The sequence below is a fragment of the Neovison vison genome, chromosome 6, assembly GCF_020171115.1.
Source record: "Neovison vison isolate M4711 chromosome 6, ASM_NN_V1, whole genome shotgun sequence".
Taxonomy (NCBI): Eukaryota; Metazoa; Chordata; class Mammalia; order Carnivora; family Mustelidae; genus Neogale; species Neogale vison.
In genome coordinates this window covers 48,352,068-48,374,640 of record NC_058096.1, presented here as the reverse complement: position 1 = coordinate 48,374,640, position 22,573 = coordinate 48,352,068, and the positions used below count along the sequence as shown (strand labels likewise).

Sequence of the window (22,573 nt, the reverse complement as noted above, 5' to 3'; positions counted from 1 at the left end):
TTGTCTATAAGTCAAGAGTTACATTTGTACTTTTGAATTAAGTGAAAACATTCAGAATCCCACATTAAAGCCTGTGTCTCCTAACTTGGACCTTATGTCCTTAACCAAGGCACTGACTCCTACCAGCTGGCTCGGTATCAAAGACGGAAGAACACAGTGTTTTCAGAGCAGAACTTAGAGCACACATCACGTGGGATGGATGGACTGCACCTGCATCTTGAGTCCAGGGCTCCCTTGGTCTATACTTTTGTTTAAATTAAAAGGTTCTACAGTGTCTCTCAATTTTCATTATTTTTAGCATATATTCTAAATTTACTGCTTACCAAATCACTCTCTCTCATTTCCCTGGTCTTCTACCTTATCCCATCCCTCTCTGTTACACATCTCTAGGTCCACTGTATTTAATCTTTTGGGGGAATAGAAATAGTCCTTCCTTATTTACCCATCCCTACTTACCTGATAGTGCTATTAACTGTTATTCCTAAAAAAATTTTTTTTAAAACTACATATTTGATTATATATAAAGTGGAGACTAACAGTTCTATGGTGACGAGTGACAGCACTACCAATTAGAGAACTATATATTTCTTCTTTGTATACACAGTTTAGATTGTAGAATAGAAAAGTACAAAACAAAATAATTCAGCAACTAGTACCTAGACAGATGCTGATTTTTTTTGATCCTCAGGAAGAAGAGTGGTAAAAAAGGATACTATATGTAATGTTAAAACTATAGTTACCAGCAGGCAAGCCTTCAGTAAAGTACTGTATGCGATTGAGTCGACGGTACAGTTTTTTGAAAGTGGGAAAGGCGGCTGCCCGCATCCACACAATGAAGTCATCATTGAGGAAGCCATTGTTTTCTGGATCCTCTTTATCCAGTTCATAGACAGGCTTCGCCCAGGATGGAGGCTTTGTGGTCCCTGTGGGAAGAAATCATTGACATGTTTGACAGAAATCATCTACACCCTTCAGTTTTCCTTAGAATAGAGAGGATGAAATAGTTTTGCTTTCTTGAGAAAAGAGAAATAATGATTAAGACTTTTAAAAAAGTGTGTATGTATAAGCTACCTAAGTATGCAACCTTTAAAAAATAATGGATTATAAAAACTCTAAGGAAATGTAGGGGAAATAGTGATGATTTGTCATAGGGTTAAAATAGAATAGAATATCAAATTATATTTATATTATGTGTTCAACTACATTAAATGCATATAAAGCACCGAAAAAATAGTCCAAAAGGACAATAGTGGTTATCTTCAGGGATAGCATCACAGGGACTGTCGTCATTTTCTTTAGCTTCACTAGCAAATTAAAGACAGGAAATTAAAACAAGATATGATCATTTCATCTAAAACTTGGGTAACAGGTAAAGAAAAAAAATGACAACAATTGATGATGCAGTGGAACTAGGAACTCTTGCTCAGAGCAGATAATGTGCAGACTGAAAATATCACTGGCAATCTAGGAATATGCATCAAAAATTTCAATATATTTTGCATATGTTTTGGCCTAGAAATTCTACTTCTAGAAATTTATTCTAAGGAAACAATCATGTATGTGCATGAAGACTCTGTTAAATAGATATTTTCTGCTGCAACATGCTTAGAGCTCAAAGCTGGAAGTAAGGAGGAGGAATTGATAAAGAGAAGGCAGAGAACAAAGGTGTTACAAACCTGTTTTTTTTTTTTTTCCCCAAAGATTTTATTTATTTATTTGACAGAGAGAGGGAGATCACAGTAGGCAGAAAGGCAGGCAGAGACTAAGGGGAAAGCAGGCTCCCTGCCAAGCAGAAAGCCCAACGTGGGGCTCGATCCCAGGACCCTGAGAGCATGACCTGAGCCAAAGGCAGTGGCTTAACCCACTGAACCACCCAGGTGTCCCAATTACAAGCCTGTTCTAAAGCCAGGAGGCCTAGTAGATTTGGGTGTTGTAGGACTGTTGGAAGCACAGGATGGAAGGCCAATGCCAGGAAATGAGTCTGTTGAGTTTACTCTCGTTCTCATACTTCCCACTTTAGCATGGTGGGCTTGTCTGTCTCTTCCACTATACAGCATGCTCCTCACTATAGTGTCCCTTTTTCACTGGCATTTAGTCTAGTGCCTGACACAGAGCAGGCATTCAACAAATGCTTGCTAAAGGAAAGAGTGACAGAAGATAATAAAATGCATATTGAATTTTAAAGAACTAGTCAATAAGAGAAAATTCCTTAATGAACTTTTTCATTCTAGAAAATTGGTTCTAGTAATTGCAGAATCCAAATGCAAAAGAGGAAACCACTCTTTCTCAACTTGATTGACTAAACTATTTTATTTTAAAAGAAACCTGTCCCGTTTTCTAAGCACGGTACTTGTAAAAGCAAGTGCTGAGTTTGGTTCTACTAATCTGCTTAAGTATGTTTGTACACTTAAACTTCCTCTGGAAAAAATTCATTTGCTGAAGAAACTTCCTCTGCAAATATTGTGGAGCTCACCTATTTTGGCCCTTCCCAAAATTTCAATCATTGTTGCTAGAAGAATTTTGATGAAAACTGAAATTGCCTCTGGTACCTCCACCGTGGACCTCACCCTCTCATGAGCTCATGTCCCAAGATAACATGTCCTATAAGAAACTGACATCTTCATCACCCAGGGAGCTTGTTAAAAATGTAAGTTTAAGCATGCTTTTCCTTACCAACCCCTGATCCCAGTTCATCGCATTTCCAGAGAGTATGAGAAGTGTGATCTAAGAGGCACCAACTTGCTTCCTTTTCCAAGTTGGGTCATTCGTATTTATCCATTTATTCAACAACAAGCATTTCTGGATTGGTCACTATGTATCAAGCACCAGGGATACAAAACTTCCTAATTTCCTCAAGGAATTCACAGACTGAAGTGGGATGACAAGTATTCAAATAGATAATTACAGGATAATGTGATAACTCTTACAGTAAAGGTAAAAACGAAGTGTAGCAGGAGATGAGAGAACACCAAAGACTCTTTGTGTTGCAGGCCAAGGTTATGTGGCAAGACAAAATAAGAGAATGTTGCCAAGTTCCTTTCAAAAACTAGGGATTCAATTATAGGTACAGTGACCATACTTGCCAGTTGTCTAAGATAGTCCCAGCATATGTCTTTTTTCTGTTATCCCACCTGACTTAGCATTTATCCCAAACAAATAATGTACTTATAATTTCATCCTTCCATCTTCCAGCCATGGTCTTAGCTAATAGTGTGTGAAATACCCATGTGCAGTGAATGGAATGCTTACTTTAACATGCGATTAATGAAAGATAACCAGAGATCCTTTCAATCAAAACATAGTATGACTATATGTGACGCCTCCCAGCTGTTTGACACTCCAGCTAGTTAGGTCATGGCCTCTGTGTTGACCAATGAGACACACAAAGCTGCCAGCCTACAACTCAGTGGGATCAGTGGGAAATTATAGGTTATGTTATACACACATGACATAGTGTGGGAGATAGATGCTGAATGTCTTGCTGGGTGTACATTTGAACCCTGTTGCAACTGTGGTTTTATCATTTATTATAGGGTACAAATGTATAACTATTTTATTGTTTGGTATCAGTTTTTATTTGCTAGGAAGTCCTTTTAGCTGTAAAGAGCTAAAAAATAAAACATGTATGTTTAATGTAAAATTAAGTACCGTTTCTTGAGAAAGTTGATGAATGTGAAACTTGCAGTGCTGGTTGACAATTACCACACAAAGGAACCATTGTGATGTCAATGACCAACTGAAAATTAAAAGACATAAGTCTCCTGAAAAACATCAACATCTACTTCAGAGGTTTGTGGTTATTTTTAGAAGTATATCCAAAGACAATGCTTTCCTCAGGTAGCTACAGAAGGTCCATTTCTTTGTCATTATGTGAGCATGACTTTTCATTTAGATCAACTGAGCTTCCCTTTAGTTTTTTTTTTGATGGGGGCCTTAAAAAAGGAAAGCTTTAATGTGTTGCCTCCATTTGTTCTTTAGTATAAAAAGAACTTTGTACACAAATAAATGAGTCCAGTTTCACATCAGTGTCTTCAAATGCTTCAAAATAGAAAAATCAGTTAATTATAATAATTGTTTGAATTTTTTGGTGTGACTTTTCATGCAATCAAAGCAAAGCTTTTTGATACTCAATCTTGAAAGATTAAAAATTCTAACATTATAGTAAATATTGCTATAAATTCAGCTAAAAAATGAAAAATCAAGTGTAAGTTTTTGGTTTTGCGGTGACAGCATAAACACAAATTTGGTGGAGCACAACATCAGAATAAAGATAATGTTCTTGATAAATCGAGAAATGTACAGATCAATGTACTTTAAATTGGTTGTGGTAGATACATAATGTGTCACTATATCCAAACAAGCTACAGTATTTTACTAATCAAAAGAAGAGCTGAGGTTGTGCAAATTAAATATTTTTGTATATTCAGTTAGAGAAACTGAACTGTAAAATTTTTACAATAATATGGATGATAATTAAACACTTCAGGATGGTAGTATATGTGGTCTGGCTTTGCTATGCATCATCAACCAGAATTTTAGAAATGCTTGAGCCTTTGAAGAACTAGTTTGTATATGAAATGATGTGTCCTATAATTATCCTAAATTTTTTTTGGTAAATGAGCCTCTAACTTGGGGTTGAATTTTAGTCAAAGTAATTTAAAGATTTTAAATGAAGTATCCAAAATATGGAATGCCAAAAAACTTAGTTTTTGATTTAGTGAATTGTAATTATTGAAAGACAGTCTTGCAAACAAGAAGATATTAAAATTTACCCCCATGAAAACAATGGAATAACTGAACATATTATATAATGAGAGTTCAAAATGTGGACCAATTTAATTTTTAATTCTACAATTATACTTTACAATATTTCAATTCAGGTAAAAGCTCTTTTCATGGAGCTCCTATTTTTAACTGGATTAAATTTTTTCTTTAGGGTGCCTGGGTGGCTCATTTGGTTAAGTGCCTGCCTTCGGCTCAGCTCCTAGGGTCCTGGGATTGAGTCCCACATCAGGGTCCCCTGCTCAGTTGGGAGTCTTCTTCTCCCTCTCCCTCTTTCCCTCACCCTTGCTCATGCTCTCTCTCTTTCTCTCGCTCAGTCTCTCTCAAATAAATAAATAAAATCTTCAAAAATTTTTCTCTATCAGAATGAAATGATATCAAGAAGGTTTACGATTTTATAGCATCTAAATTTAGGAATTCACTTAGAAATATAAGAGATAGAAAAAAATGTGAGGTAAAAAGACAGTGCCTATGAAAATATTTAGGTTATAATACTAGCATATTTCAATATAAAAAAATGAAAATGAAAATATCCTCCATTTAGTAAAATTGGCTATGAGCACAATAGGTACCTCAGCACTTATAGCTACCTTCTCAGTTAAGAAAAAATTAGGGTTAAAAGAGAAGAATCAATTAAAGGGGCCAACAGTATCAAATTGATTAACCATAAAGTTTAACTTCAAAAAAGACTGCAGATAATTCTGTAAAAAAATTAAAAATATTTTAATAAATTTTTAAAAATAATAAAAAGAATAAACTCATTAGAAAAATACAGGGGCATGTAATGAAGACAAATATGGCCAAGAAACTGATTAAAATTATGTGACTGTATATCCAGAATAGTTATTCTGCTTAGGTTATCTTTTAATGTTTTAATAATAAAGTCATTTTTTTAGTTGGCTTAGTATACACAGATATGTTATTTTAATTTTTGAAATAGTTGCCTTTTAAAGTAGTTTGTAAGGGCACCTGGGTGGCTCAGTGGATTAAAGCCTCTCCTTCAGCTGAGGTCATGATCCCAGTGTCCTGGGATTGAGCCCCGCATCAGGCTCTCTGCTCAGTGGGGAGCCTGCTTCCTCCTCTCTCTCTGCCTGCCTCTCTGCCTACTTGTGATCTGTCTGTCAAATAAATACATAAAAATCTTAATAAATAAATAAATAAAGTAGGTTGTTATGGAATTATTTTATAGGTTCATCAATATGGTAATGTCAATTTACTGATTAATAAATTCAAATTTAAAATAAATATATAACTTCAGTTTTTCTAGTGCTCCCTTTTCACTCTCAAAAGTGCACGAGCTTAGACAACAAATTACATGGTCACCCTAATTATAAATAAAGCAACAAGTTTCTTAAAACATTGCTTTTTTCCTAATGTCAACTGAGAGGAACCAGGACACCCATCATTTCATGTTTCTGATAGGTACATGATGGAGATGTCCACAGGGAGGGGAAGTCAGACCAAAGGGGAAGTCAGCAAAAAAAGTAAAGAAGGAGGTATCTTAAACATTTCCTCACACATAAAAACTTGAGAAAAGAAGATTTAGCTAATATATGGGTCTTACCTGCAAATGCGATAGAAAGATTTTTGGATCTTGGATTCTGAAATTTGACATACTTATCTGTCCACCATGTAATTCCACTTCTTAGCATTGGGACTTCAATAGGTATAGAGGAATTCAGGTTGTATGAAAGAATAATGGTATCTGTAAGGGAATTAAAAATTGTGCTAGAAATGCAAGCAAGCATTTTTGCTCCACTTCAAAGTACAAAACCAGACACAGCTGAAAAGTAAACTAGGGTTTTAGCAGACTCTCAACATACCTACATGTAATAGATGTTGGAATTAGAAAACTATTCTCTTTCTTGCCAAGGCCCCAATTATTGGAAAATACTCTAAAGCTCCATTGAGCTCATGTTCCCTAACTACTTCAAATCTCGAGTAAGGGAGAAGTTATTTGCAAATGAAATATGATAAGTCAGTGGATAGTGTATACACAATTTCTTTTCTTTTCTTTTTTCTTTTTTTGAAATGCTACTCAGTTGCAGAGGTGATCTTCTGGACATTTAGGTTATTATTGCTTATGAAAAGGCACACCATGGAGACAGGAAAAGTCACCTACCATTGAATATGCTGTTGGCAATAGCACCACAAGGAGCGATTGGAGTCCCATCATGGGACTTGCTAAATGGAGCACAGGTTCCAACATCCTGGAAGCAAGATGATACAGTAAAAAGAAATGCTTTGGTAAACTCTCTTAGAATGTTAAAAGTGAGAACACTGGGGAGGTTGGGGTACCAGGTGGTGGGTATTATAGAGGGCATGGCTTGCATGGAGCACTGGGTGTGGTGAAAAAACAATGAATACTGTTTTTTCTGAAAATAAATAAATTGAAAAAAAAAGTGAGAACACTGGCAATGTAAATTAACCCACACTAATTTATTGACACGTAACAAGATTGTGGACTGTTACCTGTTTTTCCCAGATTTCTGGCTCATGTAGACTAGGAAATTTTTGAGTTTTGGAGGTTTTGTGTGTGTGTGTGTGTGTGTTGTGTATATTTTTTTCCTTATTAACAATATATAACATACCAAATACATCTGCAGGAAGGAACTTACTTTGTGGGTTCAGCTAAATATCACACTAAGGCTACACCCAGAATATATTATTAAACCTTTTTTTATTGAAGTGTAATTCATATTCTGAAAATGATACAAATTGTAGTGAGTCTATATATTAGGTGACTTATCACAGGGGATCCATCCACCTAACTACCACAATAGATTTTTAAAAGAGTGGTGGCCAAAAAAAAAAATCTGATTATCACTTTCATATAATAATCTCAGTATGGAAAAGGTTTCCTTCTAGGGTTTTTTTTTGTTGTTGTTGTGGTGGTTTTTTCTTTGTTGTTTTTGTTTGTTAGTTTGTTTTTGCTAGCATGCTGAGTATCATTTATCAAGAATAAAAATTTATACTTCTAGGAGTGAAAGGGTATTTAATTAAACCAAAGGCTTTTAATCAATCAAGTAGAGCTTGATTTCCTTAATTTCCTTAACCTTGGGTGGAGTGAAGTCCCGAATTACAGGAAGGACAATGGTTGATATACATGGAACTGGACTGAGACCAACCACTCAAGGTTACTATCAAAATGGCTGATGCATGAAAGGATAACCATTTAATTGGACAAGATTCGTATTACTGTTCTGAAGAGGGAAACTACTCCTCTCATTAGCAGATATATAGAATATCCAGCCCATTCATTTTATGCAAAAATGAAATGAACATTCTGTTTTATAAAGCTTTAGATTTTTAGTTTATTATCCGATAACCTCTTTTAGACTTAAAGACCCACCAGGTTTTTTTTTTTTTTTTTTTTTTAAGTATTTACTAAATTAACTAAAGCCTAACCTTTAAGTCTGTACCCATCAGTTGGCTATTACTTCTGGACAGAATATATCGATAGAGATTCTGATAGAAGCCATACAGTTTGTAGTACATATAAACATTACCCTGTAAAAGGAGAAAAGCAAGAAGAATTAACTGGAATATTAATAATTAATATTATTAAATATTAATAAACATGGACACAATTTTTAGAATAAAAATTACCACAGAAAGAACTGATAGGAACTGGAAGTTTCTTTATATCAAGCAGAAACCCAAGAAATTATTTTTTAAAAATTGGTGTTGGAAAATCCTTGTCTACACAGAATTATTAAAATCACCAAATAACTTATTTTCAATGTTTTTGTAAGGGCTGCTGTGCTTCCACCGTGAAAAAAATTTTAAAACCAGATTTTGTATTCTCAATATATAAAATTGATGCTACAGATTCCATTATTTTCTAACAATACCAAGAAAAATGCTTTGCCCAGGGGTTGTGGTAGGCATAAAAGTCAATTATTTCAAACGAAATCCTTGAACATATTTGAAGTTGGAGCCATCCGGGTGCATGTGAAAGGCATGAGATTGCTCTTTGTAGTTTGGCTCTGGGGTCTTTGTCTTTTTATCCCCAGAATCTAGCACAGTACCTGGCACACAGCACTTGCTCAAATGGTGAACCATTTGTTATGGACCAAAAAAAAAAAAAAAAAAAAAAAGAGGGAATAGAATAATTCATGGATCTGAAAGAAAGGTGATTTTCACCTTGGCAATAAGTCACCTTGTTGCCATGAGAGATGGTCCTTTTCATCTATGCTACCCTATGAGGCTGTCTAGTCATAGGCTACCATCATGCTTACCTTTACGGTGATATAGCAACATTCTCCAGGCAGACTTGATACAGATCTTACTAACAGCACATATAATGCAAATGGAAATGCCCAATGTGGCTGTTTATAATTAATATATGACCTACCTCCAAAATAATGAAGGCCTGCATCCAAAAAGATGAAGGCCTTTATTAAGTGCTCCCCATATGTTAGCGGTTATATTCCGTGCCAGAAATACAAACGTATTCTTTTATAATCTCTGGGGTCAATTGATTCGTGTATACCATGAAAAACTGGCACTTTGAAAAGGCTTCTGGTCTCACCCTAAGGACATGTAAGAGGATGAATATGGAAAATGTGAGCTGGTACTCAGGGCAGGCTGGAAATAAAGGCCATGGTAGGTGTGGCCATTTACAGAAAACAACAAAGGCTTAAGAACTTAGTCACTTGTAAGAGAAAAGTGTCTGGAATACCAAGAAGGGGAGATGTTGGGTCATGACAAAGAGGCAGGCTGCAACATCATAAACAAGAGACCCTGGGTGTGAAGGCAAACAAACCAGGCATAGCGGGAATGACTGATTACATTTCCTCACCCAACAAGGGAACCTCTACTGCTGACCCATAACTACAGAAAATATGAAACCCACAGAGTGGAATTTACCGTACATTTTCTTGGAGGCTAAAAAGAGAATTTCACTTACCCAAAGTGATACATTCACATAAATACAAAATAAACAGGCAAAGCACACTCACCCCACACCAGGGACAGAAGTGTTTTAATAACCTTTTTTTTTCAGTGATTCTTTGTCCAAAATTTAGCTTAACAAGGCCTCCCAGAGCATCATCTTTTTTATTGGTCCTAGAGGCACAAGGCACTCTGTGGTGTTTCTTCTCTTTAAATTCAGTGGCACTCTTGTGCAGGATTCCTAGTTTAAGGCAGTCTTGTGTGAACTCATTGCCTAGCATGTGTGCTGTGTGCTAACTGGTGAACCGAAGGCTCTGTGGTTGTACTAACTAGTTTGGCTGGATTTTTATGAGAAAGTCTTTGCCTGAAAGGAATTTATTTATTTGACTTTAAGGTTTCAAAGTACACAGACAGATGGAAACTGAAACCCTTAAGATGTGATCTTCCAGATTTTTTCTTTAAAAATGTAAGTACTCTGAGCCTCCAAGAAGGAATCGACTCTGTCACACCTTGATTTCAGACTTTTGACTTCCAGAACTGTGAGAGATTAGTTTTCTATTGTTTTTAGCATCCCCTGCATTCCGGCCAAAATTAGGCAACACTAACTTTCTTTTTCAGTTGAAGTATAGTTGATACACAGTGTTACATTAGCTTCAGGTGTACTACATAGTGATTTGACAAAGTCTAGACATTATGCTGTGCTAACCACAAGTGTAGGTACTGTCTATACTCACAGTAACTCAGAATGGTGAGTTGAGGAAGGCAAGAAAGGGCATACCTATAAAGAACTAGAATTTTGACCTATAAGGACACACACATAAAACCTCCCTCACTGACTTTATGTAGATATTACTTATAATCCTAGTACAACTCAGTAATTCCCTTATAGTTTATATCTCACTTACTCACAAAATTGCTTAGCCCTAGCCATAATCAATCTGGATGTATTCAGAATATTACTAATGCCAACATGTTTTCATTTGGGATCAAGAGAAAAATAAGAAAAAGGTCACTTAAAACCAAAGCTTCCTAGAACATAAAGCCATATAATTTAGCACTTGATCTTTCCTCTGTTCATTTACTCTTTCAACATTTTCTGAGCATCTACTACATAAATATACTGTGTTATGCACTGTGGAGGAAGCAGAGATTCATATGTTCATTCAACAAACATTAATTGAGCACCTACACTGTGCCAGGCATTGTCATAGGTGCTTGGGACACGATAGTGAGGGATGGACAATAAACAATACATATCATAGACTATTACTTTATTTGGCAAATTAGAAGGTGATACGTACTATGGAAAAATTGAAATCACAGCAAGTTAACAAGCATTGGGAGTAACACAAGAGTGGGGTGAATAGACAGTGTGTGAAATAGGATTGCCACAGTAGGCTTTATTGAAGTGAAGGTTGGACCAAGCCCTGAAGGAGGTAGGGCAGTTGGCCAAGTGAATATCAGGTACAGGGTGCAAGGCAAGAGAACACATGACTAGTTGAATGAGTGAGGATTCCAGTGTGGTAGGAGTGGGGTTGGGGGAATAGAATGAAGGATTAGGTCAGAGAGGAAATAAGAAGCCAAATCATGCAAAGCCTTGAAGGGACTTAAGCTTTTTCACTGAATGGAAAGAGGAGACATTGCAGGGTTTTTTTTCTTTTTTTTTAAAGTTTATTTATTTGTTAGTAATCTACTCTCAGTGTGGGGCTTCAACCCATGACCCAGAGATCAGGAGTTGCATGCTCTTCCAACTGAGCCAGCTGGGTGCCCCCACTTCAGGGATTTTTGAGTAAAAGAATAACATATGACTTCGACTTTAAAAAGCTCACCCTGGGGGTGCCTGGGTGGCACAGTTGGTTGAGCAGCAGACTCTTGGTTTCTGCTCAGGTCGTGATCTCAGGGTCGTGAGATTGAGCCCTGTGTTGGGCTCTATGCTCGGTGCAGAATCTGCTTGAGAGTCTCTCTCCCTCTGCCTCTCCCTTCTCTCTCTCTCTCAAATAAATAAATCTTAAAAAAGAAAAACTCACTCCGGTTGCTATGTTGAGACATGGATAGAAGCAGGGAGACCTGCCAGGAGGCTATTTCAGAAATCTAAGGGAGAGGTGAATATAGCATGAGCTGGGTGGTAGTATGAGAAGTGGGAGAAGTGGACAGACCCTGGATATATTTTGAAGCTAGAGCCAACAGGATGGATTGGATGTGAAAAAATAAAAGGAATGACGATGACAACTAGACTTTTGGCCTGAGCACTGGAAGGATGGAGTTTTTTTTGTTTTTTTTTTTTTTTTAAAGATTTTCTTTACTGATTTGACAGAGAGAGAGAGAGAGAGAGTGAGAGAGGGAACACAAGCAGGGGTCACAGGAGAGGGAGAAGCAGGCTTCCAATTAAGCAGGGAGCCCAGTGATGCAGGGCTCGATCCCAGGACCCCAGGATCATGACCTGAGCTGAAAGCAGATGCTCAATGACTGAGCCACCCAGGTGCCCCTAGGACGATGGAGTTGTTTCCAACTGAGATTGAGAAGTCTTTGGATGGACTGGGTTTTTTGGTAGGGGCAGGGAGTGGTGCAGTGGATAAGGGAGAAGTGGAAACCAGGAATTCAGGTTTGGAAATGCTGAGCTTCAGATATCTATTAGATATCCACATGATATTAGGAAGGCAGCTGGACATACAAGTATGGATTGGGAAGAGATGTTTAAGCTAGAGATATAAAATGGTGTTGGTAGTAGATGGCATCTAAAGTCTGGAGGTAGATGACATTTTCAAAAAAAGTGAACACAGTTAGAAAACTAAAGACTAGGACTAAAGTGCTGCCTATCTCAACATAAGGAGTTTGGGATAAACAGGAAGAACAGCAAAGGAACCAAAGAGGCAATCGGGGGCTAAGAGGAAAACCAAGACAGTATAGTATCTTGAAGCTAAGAGAAGAAAGTATGTTGAGGATGAGGGAATGATCACCTGTGTCCAGTGAGCGACAAGGCACTAAGGTCTGACTGCTGAACCCTGACTGGAGTAGTTTAAGAGAGAGTGAGAAGAGAGGAACTACTGCCAAGATAGACAACTCATTTGAGATTTCCTGCTAATGGGAAGTAAGAAATGGACAAATAGCTGGCAGGGAAATTGAAAGAACAGAAGAGTGGTTTGTTTGATGATAAGTGAAATAATATGTCTGTAAGCTGGGAATGATTGAGTAGAAAGAAAAGCTGATGTTATAGGAGAGGACAGAACTGCTGACTTAAGTCCTTATAAGGGCAAGAAAAGAAGGCATCTCTGTACAGGTGGAGATAAGCCTGCAGATAGGAACAGGGATAGTTGACCTGGTAAAGGAAGGGTGAGGGGAAGGTTGAGCATGTAGCACATGCACTTTCGAGTAGGTAGTTGTGGTGTAACATGTAAAGCATGGTCTCTATCCTCAGAGAGGTTCCTGTAAGTAGAGGAAGTGAATCCACAGGAAATTCCTCTACAAATGATTATAATAAGTTCATCGGAAGAATGGAAATTGCTCCCAGGATATGAATGTGGGCAAATTGTTGCTGGAGAAAGGAGTGAAAAGGAGGCTCAAGGAATGCCCAGGGATGTTAGGGTTTTAAAACAAGTGGCAGTGAGTGGGGAGACTTTCTAGGCAAAACAACAGCAGAAACAGAGAGAGTCATATTGTGGGAAAGCAAGTTGGTCTGCTGGCTAGAGTACAAGGTCTCCTTCTTCCTCTATCTTTTTATGAAAAGGTATCTGGCCCTCAGGTGGTTGAAGAGCAACCTGAAAGAGTGCTTTTTTGGGGGGCGGGGAGGATGGTGAACTTATTTTGCAAACAACAGCTGGTTTAAAGTAGGGGAAGCCAAAGGCAAGTAGGTGGCTCTGATACTGGACCAGGAGGCCCGAACTGAGGCAATGCCAAAGAAAACAAAGAGGACAGGGTGGTTGCAGAGATGGATTGAAGAACAGTGTCCACACATCAGAGGCTTAGATGAAAAAGGAATTGGCAGGGTAAAGTCAAAGAGGAAAGTTTGGAGTCTTGGTGATGGGATCTTTACCAGCAAGGGAAGTAAGGAGGGTTTTCCAGGAGATGATGAGGAGAGTCTCATTTGGGACCAGTTGAGTCTGAGGTGGAAGCAGGGTCTTGAGGTGGGAAGCTCAAGGGGAATGCTCAGTGGGATGCTCAAGAGAGAGCCTGCCTATACTTAGATTCAGCCCATGCAGAGTCATCTGAAAGAGAGAGAGGGCGATCGACCAAGTCAGAGAGGAGGACACTGTGAGGGGAGAGGTGTGGAGTCTAGAGGACAGGACAGGATCTTTGAGGAGTTGAAGGGAATACAGTTTTTCATTTATTTGGTTGTCTTGACTACCAGGTAAAATCGTGGAGGCTCTGAAAAGATGCCTCTGGGGTCTCCCACTATAGGGACAGTAACTGAGGGATGACCCCAGCTATCGCTGCTCTGAAATCATCCTACATTTGCACCAAGGCCATGCTGTCCCTGGTGCTCTCAATGGCTGAGCATAGCAGGGATACTCAGGCAGACTCCATCAGGGATTCTCTGTTGGCCTTGCTGAAAGTTCCTAAAGAATACATTGGAGTCCAAGACCTTTCTCCCTAACTTCCTTCCTTCCTTCTCCGCTTCCCATTTCTTCACAGGGTCAGAGCTGTGTTGTGATCTAACAGCTCTTCCAGCCTCCTCTGGCTCTCTCCCCATTTTCCCTCACAGGCAGTTCCCCCAGTAAATCTCTTGCATGTCTAATCCTGTCTTGGCAACTGCTTCTCAGAGGACCTGGACTAACATAAGACTTTAATCAGCCCAAGGGCAGGGACTTCTTTTAATATTTCTTTCACATTTCTCATAGTGCCTGACAGCCAGGCCAAGAGTTGCCTTAGGGATTAGGCAATTGCAAATGTAGAATGACTTGAGGGGGTGGGAAAGGGAGGATGGGGGAGAATCCCAGCAGGTGTGTGACCCCTGATACTAACCTTGTCCAAGTCACTTAACCTCTCAGCCCATTAATTTTCTCACTATAAAATGGGTGGTTAGGTTCAATGGTCTCCTCTTGTGTTGACATTTGGAATAGAATCTGATTGATTTTAAGAATTATGTTACGAAGTGGGTTAAGTAAAGAGTCTGGGAGCTTAGAAACAAAGGAGAAGAATAACATTCCAAAATAAAAAAGTGGGGGGAGAGTCGTGCATGAACTTGACACTTTGTAAGGGCCCTCACCAGTACTCTGTTTCATTTTTTATATTTTCGGTTTTGGAAAGCTCTTGGTGGAAATCATGAACTTACTGCCAAGTGTGAAATGGGAATAGATCAGTGTACAGCTAATTGAAGACTATTGAATTTCACTTACCTGCATTGTCTCTGAAAGGTAAAAGGGAATAGAGCAGGTGCATTCTTTGTCAAAATTAGTGGCATCTTCTCGCAGTTTTGCACAATTTCCACAGATTTTTGTGTATTTAATCTGTCAGGCAGGGAAAAGAACAATTATTAATTAAAAATTACATGAGTTCATATTTTAAAAATCAAGTCCTGAGTCCACCTATGTCTTCACACTCTGTGTCACGGGCATGGACTCTGGGATATGAATGAAGGATAGTCCACTGCTGGGCACAAAGTGTTTCCAGAGATGCTTGGAAGGAGTGGGCCTTTCTACAGGCTTTCATTTTCAGACCTGGCAGTATTTTGCCACTGACCTGGAATTCAGTGTTTCTATTGTACATTTATGCAACTGTTGAGATGTATGCTTGTGTCTCCATCATAAAGAGGTGTCATTAGGAAAGTATTAGACAATGACTCACAAGAACTGGGTCTACAGCCTGAGGCTAATCAGCTTTATGGGGAAGTCACTTCACCGTTTTTTCCATTCTATTGTATGGAAAATACTTATACTAATGAATTTTTCTACATGACATCTAGAGGAAGTTATTAAAAAGGACCAAACACAGAAAAAGAAGGGCTTCAAAAATGTAGGGTTATTGATATATGTGGAATAATTCTGATTTTAAAATGTTGTCATATTCTGTTTTTTAAAAGTTAAATTCTGTTTAAAATAGTATTGTGGACTCGTTAAAAAAGGGTGCTGTGTTCCAAATAAGCAAATCCCATGAGCTCTGGTTAAGAGCCTCAGTTATGTAAAGATATAACTGGAAGAAGCTTAAGGAAGGAAGGCTCACAGACGCTGTGCACTTCCCCTTCTGCTCTTTCCTCACTGTGTTGAAGAATAATTAGATTATGGGAATGGGGAAGAGCAGGAAAGCAAGGAAGTGGCCTTCTCCTTGATAAACTGCCAATGGGATGTAGGATTCTTTGGGAGGGAATACTAACAGGAAAAATAGCATTTTTTTAATCCTTGCAAACCACTGGGAGTTTTGAAGCCAAAGAGCCAAAGTGTTAGTACTATATTAAAGATTAGCCAAAAAGCTACTTAATTGTACTTAGATCCTTATATTTACTTGTTATTATTTTATATATGTATGCATGTATGTACGTATGTGTTCTTAAGTCATTCTTTAAAAACACAACAAGGCTTGAGCTATTATTTTGGAAAATATTGATGTGCTGTGTATGAAACTGCATTCTAAATTTTAAAAAGCTTTAAAGAATAGGGCTGTACCATAACTGACCGCATACTAAACTGTGACTGAGGAAACTAGGGTTCAGTTCGGTCAATCTTTGACTTTGATTTAAATATTTAATCTCAGGACCCACATTTTATTGATCAGCATCATTTTGTCTAGCAATTAATTGATCTGTGAGCTTGCTGTCATAGTATTCATTCTACTCCATGGATTCTTGTTGGATTTCTATTAATGCAGAATTAGGAAAAAAAATGTGTTTCATGAGCATATAATCTACGAGTAGATGATACCTAAGGTTTTTTGTTTTTTTTTTTTAAGATTTTATTTATTTATTTATCTACCCATTTGACAGTGAAAGCAGGAACACAAGCAGAAGGAGTGCAGGAGGAAGAAGCAGGCTTCCCGCATAGCAGGGAGCTCCATGTGGGGCTCGATCCCAGAACCCTGGGATGACCACCCCAGCCAAAGGCAGATGCTTAATGACTGAGCCACCCAGTCACCCCTCTAAGGTGTTTTCTAGTTCTAAGTTTTATATGGTAGCCAAACTACAGAACCAGCCCAAGTGTCCATAGACTGATGCATGGATAAAGAAGAGGTGAGAGGGGCGCCTGGGTGGCTCAGTGCGTTAAAGCCTCTGTCTTCAGCTCAGGTCATGATCCCAGGGTCCTGGGATCGAGCCCCGCATCGGGCTCTCTGCTCAGCAGGCAGCCTGCTTCCTCCTCTCTCTCTGCCTACCTGTGATCTCTGTCAAATAAATAAAATAAAATCTTAAAAAAAAAAAGAAGAGGTGAGATATAAATATAATGGAATATTACTCAGCCATCAAAAAGAAAGACAGCTTGCCTTTTGCAATGATGTGGATAGAGCTCGAAAGTATTTTTCTTTTTTTTTTCCATTTTATTTATTTATTTGACAGACAGAGATCACAAGTAGGCAGAGAGGCAGGCAGAGAGGAGGAAGCAGGCTCCCTGCAGAGCAGAGAGCCCAATGTGGGGCTTGATCCTAGGACTCTGGGATCATGACCTGAGCCCAAGGCAGGGGCTTTAACCCACTGAGCCACCCAGACACCCCTCGAAAGTATTTCTTAAAAATTTTATGTATTTATTTATTTATTCATAAAGAGTGAGAGTGGGGGAAGGGGCAGAGGAAGAGGGACGGAGAATCTCAAGCATCTCTACTGAGCTCAGAGCCTGATGCAGGGCTTGATTTCACACACCTGTGATCATGATCTGAGCGGAAATCAAGAGTCAGACACTTAATGACTGAGCCACTCAGGCACCCCTGGAGCTAGAGAGTATTATACTAAATGAACTATGTCAGTTAGAGAAAGACAAATACCATATGATTTCACTCATAAGTGGAATTTAAGGAACAAAGCAAATGCACAAAGGAAAAAAAAAAAAAGAAACAAAAAAACAGACTCCTATTAAGAAACTGGTGGTTACCAGAGGGGAGAAGGGCAGAGGGATGGGTGAAATAGGTGACTAAAGATGGAAAAAATAATAAAATCAATAAATATTTATGAGGAAAACATATCTATCATCTACTCTCTTGAATAACTTTGTAAACCTATAGCTCTAAAATGACAGGAAAGATTACAATCTGCTTGCTCCTCATAGAAATTTGGAGAGGCAGGAACAATCATTCTTGCTCAAAGGGAACTGGAATAAAGTCACTTCATCCTTGTAGCCCAAGGCAAAGTGAGAAGAGGAAAACCACTTAGAACTCTTCTACTAGGTCTGTGCTTGATCACACTGGCCTGAGGTATGCACTTCATCTTATCACCCAGTATAATGAAATACATCCATGTGCAAAAGAGGATCTCACTATCACAGTGGTCTCTGGTTTTCTTGTATAAAAGCAACATGTCCTATCCCAAGTGACTAGGAAAAAGGTGAATTGGAAAATATCCTTAACATGATAAAAATCATTTGTGGAAAGCTGTTTGCAGAGTGGCTAGTGAACTGTGGACTGAGGTTCCCTTCAAATGCACAAGGTGACATCATTTAGCAATGGCTGCCTCTTAATGAAGGCTGCACTTCACAGTGAGTGAGTGTGGATAACCAGAAGGGAAGAAGCAGGGAAGTGGGGAGGGAAATCAGAAAGAAAGGTGTTGGTGAAGAAGAAAATAGAAAAAGTAAATAGGATGAGCTGTTTGTGGAAAAGGCAGTTTAATTTTCTCTTGCCATTTTTCATCTGCTATTTGGTGGACCCTGGTCATTTAAATCTCACACTGGAAGACTCAAAAGGACCTAGGGGCATTTAATTCCTGGGGAGATAAACTGCTGAGAGTTGATAGCAGAAAATATAAGTGGAAAGGCATTAGAGCATTGTGGTTTGGTAAGAGGAGTGGGACATGACATGGTGGTTTCCTCTTTAAAGCCCTGTTTGCCCTGATCCATTCTTCCACTAAGTTCGGGCCTATTATGTACTGGGCAGTGTGCAAGGAAGGGGTTGTGGATGTGGTGAACAAGGCAGCCATGGCTGAGCTCTCTGCTCTTACCAAACAGGGCCTTAACTACTCTATCATTAGCTCACTGAGGGCAGGAACCAACTCTTACTTATCTTACTCGTGTGCAAACTCTCAGTCTCCAGCAGAATTTAGTTAATATTTCTAAGTATCCTTAAGAGGCCAGAAAGATTTGGGTTCTTGGCTTTCCTAGATTAAAATAATGATCTCAGAGGGAGTTCATGTGCAAAGGGAAAGACGCAATGCTTGAAAGTGGGACAAAATTGAAGACCTCTTTGTCTCTTTACTTTTTTATCCATATGATTCATAGGCATCTGGCAGTCATTTGACCCTGCCTCTCCTTCTCCTACCTCTAACAATCCTTGGTCAGTTCTCCAGCCAGCTTAAAAAGCTTCTGGGTTTGCCAGGCTCCTGTAAATGATTGGCTGAGCAGACCAGCATGAGAGTGAGTGTACTTAAGAGGGAGTAGGAATGAATAAAGCCAACACACAGGCAGCCACCATCTGCACTAGTTAACTGAAAAAGGAATGTTCTAGTCTCATTTATTGAGGGGCTGTGTTCTCAAACTGACCACTCATTTATAGTCCCCAAACTGAAAATTCTTAGAATCTACATTAACAATGTAAGATGGGACAAACCTCTATTTCCTTGATACTTTTTGCAGACAATATAAGAATGATGCCGACACCAAGGCAGAATACTCCTGTTGCAAAAAAGCCAGAGAGGACTCCAGTGGCTGTGAGCTGTAGCCGGTAGGCAGGCAATTGCTGCTGCTTCAGGGCAGAGTTGTCTGGCAGTCGGGACTGACTTTCCTCAGATGTCCTCTTCATTTTGGCCCTGCAGGTGACTGAGGTATACTTTCCAGGCATTTAAAACATTATTACACATAGTGATACTGCATAATGCTAATACAAAATGAAGAATTACATGAAGTTTCCTTTTAGTTGCATCTACTTCCCAGAATTATTCCTTAACTGAACCTGATATTCAGCCATTGGTATATTTTACTTTAGGCTCAAAAAGCGTATGCTAAATGCCATGCCCAGGAGGAACAGTCCCCAGCAGGGTCTACACAGACCAAACCAGTGACATTGGGAAATAGTTATAATGGGCTATTTCTGGGATGTGGTGACTAATTCAGGGCAAGCCCTTCCTGAAGGGGGAGCATGGATTTATCTTTGAGAACTTGCCTAAAGCCTTGGAGATTAATACAAAAAATAAAAGTTAGGGCTATCAGCTTTTTTCCAAATGTGGCTGCTTCTATCATAAATATAAACTAAGTTGGAAGAATGCTCTCAGATTACAGCTAACTTTGCTACTTGTGATAATGAGGAAGAGGGAAGCAAACTGGGATTGTGGAACACAGATGTCTAATCTCAGCAGCTGCCAATTTTTTCATCCATAAGAAGGACTCCAGTAGAAAGAGTTCATTAAGAACATCTCCTCCTAAACTTTTTCCAAGCATGTGCTTTAGAGTAGCTCAAATGAGGCAAGAGAAAGGAAGAGGAAGATAGATACTCAATTAAAAGTTCAGTATTGCAATATGGTATTATTGGTTTGGTTTGGGGTTTTTCTCATTTATCAGAAATCCCTTAACATTTTAATGGGCTGTTAATAATTTCTTTTCTTTAAGATGTATTTAAGGTACAAATTTAGGATTTAAAAAAAAAAGGCAACTTCCTAATCTTCCTTTTTTATTAATATTAGGCAGAGAAGCCATCCTGGATTATTTTTATTTTTATTTCATTTTATTTTTTTAAGGGGAGGCAGAAAGAGAGGGAGAGAAAGGATCTTAAGCAGGTTCCATACCCAGCATGGAGCCTGATGCTGGGCTTGATATCATAACCCTGAGATCATGACCTGAACCAAAATCAATCAGATGCTTAACTGGCTGAGTCACCCAGATACCCTTGGACTATTTTTATATTAAAGAAGGCAACAACTTTGGCAGGTGTACCTAGTTTAAAAGAGTACAAAATAAATGCAAAAACTCATACTAGATGGAATCCAATTCAGAGTCGAAGCTTTCCACTTGCAAAACTGAGAAAAGCAAATGCTGGGGAAAATTTTCAGCATATCACTTGAATCTGGCTTGGAGACGGTGGCAGGTATGGCTGCTGGTATCAGCCTTGTGTGAGAAGATGGCAGTGAACACTTCTAATTCACATCTATTTGTTTTACTAAACAAACACGGACAAGAACTTAAAGGCAGCAACAGCTTACAAGATTAGGTTAGATTATATACGCATGGTTGGCCTACAAAATAATCAGGTACGTTTGCCACCTAGGAATTTGGTCCAACATTGGGTGGGATTATACTATATAGATAACACCTAGCAAAAGGGCATTACAGTAACAAATCTGTAAGAACAGAATTCTGAAGCTTTTTATAAAACAACAAAACCAAACTAACCCAAATCTCAAAGTAGGAGAAACTTTCATGTAGTATATTAGTCAGGGTTCTCCAGAGAGACAAAACTAATTGGAGGTACGTAAAGAGATTTTATTAGAAGGAATTGGCTCACGTCGTTATGGAGGCTGGCAAGTCCAAAATCTGCCAAGTTGATGTCTTGATTTGAGTCTAATGGCCAAAAGGTGCTGTAAAATCAGGAAGAGCCGAGGTCCCAGTTTGAAGACTATCAATAGGAAGAGCCAATGTTTCAGTTGGAATCAGAATTCTCTCTTGTTTGTGGGGGTGGGGAGTGGTTTGTGGAGGGTGTGTGGGGGTGAGCAGTGTCCACCTTTTGTCCTATTTAGGCTTTCAACTAACAGGAAGAGGCCCACCCACAAGAGGGACTTTGGCAGGAGGACTTTACTCAAGTCCTCCCCTTAAAATGTCTACCTCATCTAAAAACACCCTCATAGAAACACTCAGAATAATTTTTGCTTGACTATCTGGACTACCTCTGGCCCAGCTGACATATAAAATTAACCATCACAGGTATTAAGTGAATACATTTCTGAGGTAACATTCCTAAGAGAGCCAGATCTCACTTTACAGGCGCTTTTATATTTACATATTTCTCTTCTAAATAAATATACTTCAAGGATACAGATATACTTCATATACTCTGTTTTTCAAGTTTCTAGAACTGGGTTTCCTTACCCTCAGCACTACTGATTAATATTTTGGGCCAGATAGTTTGTTATTGTGGGGGCTGTCCCGTAGGATGGTAGGATATTGAGCAGTACCCTTGGCCAAAGGATACTACCTACTAAGTAACAGGCAGTCCCAACGCCCCACTAGATGCTAGTAGTATCCTCCCAGTTGTGACAACCAAACACATCTCCAGACATAGCAAATGGCTCCTGGGCGGGTAGCGGGGCACGGGGAGGCAAAATTGTCCCTGGTTGAAGATCCACAGTTCTAGATTGATATGGATATGACAACTTACTAGCAGTTGTTATATTGTGGTATCATGAGAAATTTCAGAGTGTGATTTTTTTAAGTTTTTGCTTTCATTTCTCTCTAATGTTGTGTAGGTAGCTTTCCCAGGTATTACCAGACATTTTCTGTAAATCTGAGGTTATTTTAAAATAAGGTACAAAACAATTAAGATAGTTGTAGTTATATTGTTATCTTCCATATATTTGCTAAGTGCCACATACACCCACAACTCTTTCTATCAGCACCACTGCACTCTTCACACTAGAACCAGGCTTCAGTTTAGGAGTCTGTTCCACGAGTACTGTCATATGGAAGCCTCAACAATCCTAGGAGGTGTCATTCCCATTTTGCAGCTCTTGAAACCAAGGCTCAGAAAGCAAAGTGGCTTGGTTAAGGTTGCCCAGATGCTCTTTCCCTTCTGCAAAGTAACATGAGAGGTCAGCTGGTGAAAGAAAAACTGTCTGCTTAACAAAAAA

The 22,573-nt window shown here is 38.8% G+C and overlaps 1 protein-coding gene across 1 annotated transcript in view; it reads right to left on the bottom strand.

Moving 5' to 3' along the window:
• Positions 1–19,539, bottom strand: part of LOC122910048 (cell cycle control protein 50C-like) — a 28,313-nt gene extending 8,774 nt beyond the window's left edge. Inside the window, exons 1-6 of the mRNA XM_044254794.1 lie at positions 19,348–19,539; positions 15,012–15,122; positions 8,191–8,292; positions 6,905–6,992; positions 6,347–6,487; positions 714–923 (exon numbers count right to left, since the gene is read on the bottom strand). Of these exons, the coding sequence (XP_044110729.1) occupies positions 714–923; positions 6,347–6,487; positions 6,905–6,992; positions 8,191–8,292; positions 15,012–15,122; positions 19,348–19,539 (844 nt within the window). The remainder of the gene's footprint in view (positions 1–713; positions 924–6,346; positions 6,488–6,904; positions 6,993–8,190; positions 8,293–15,011; positions 15,123–19,347) is intronic.
• Between the last annotated feature and the right edge of the window lie 3,034 nt (positions 19,540–22,573).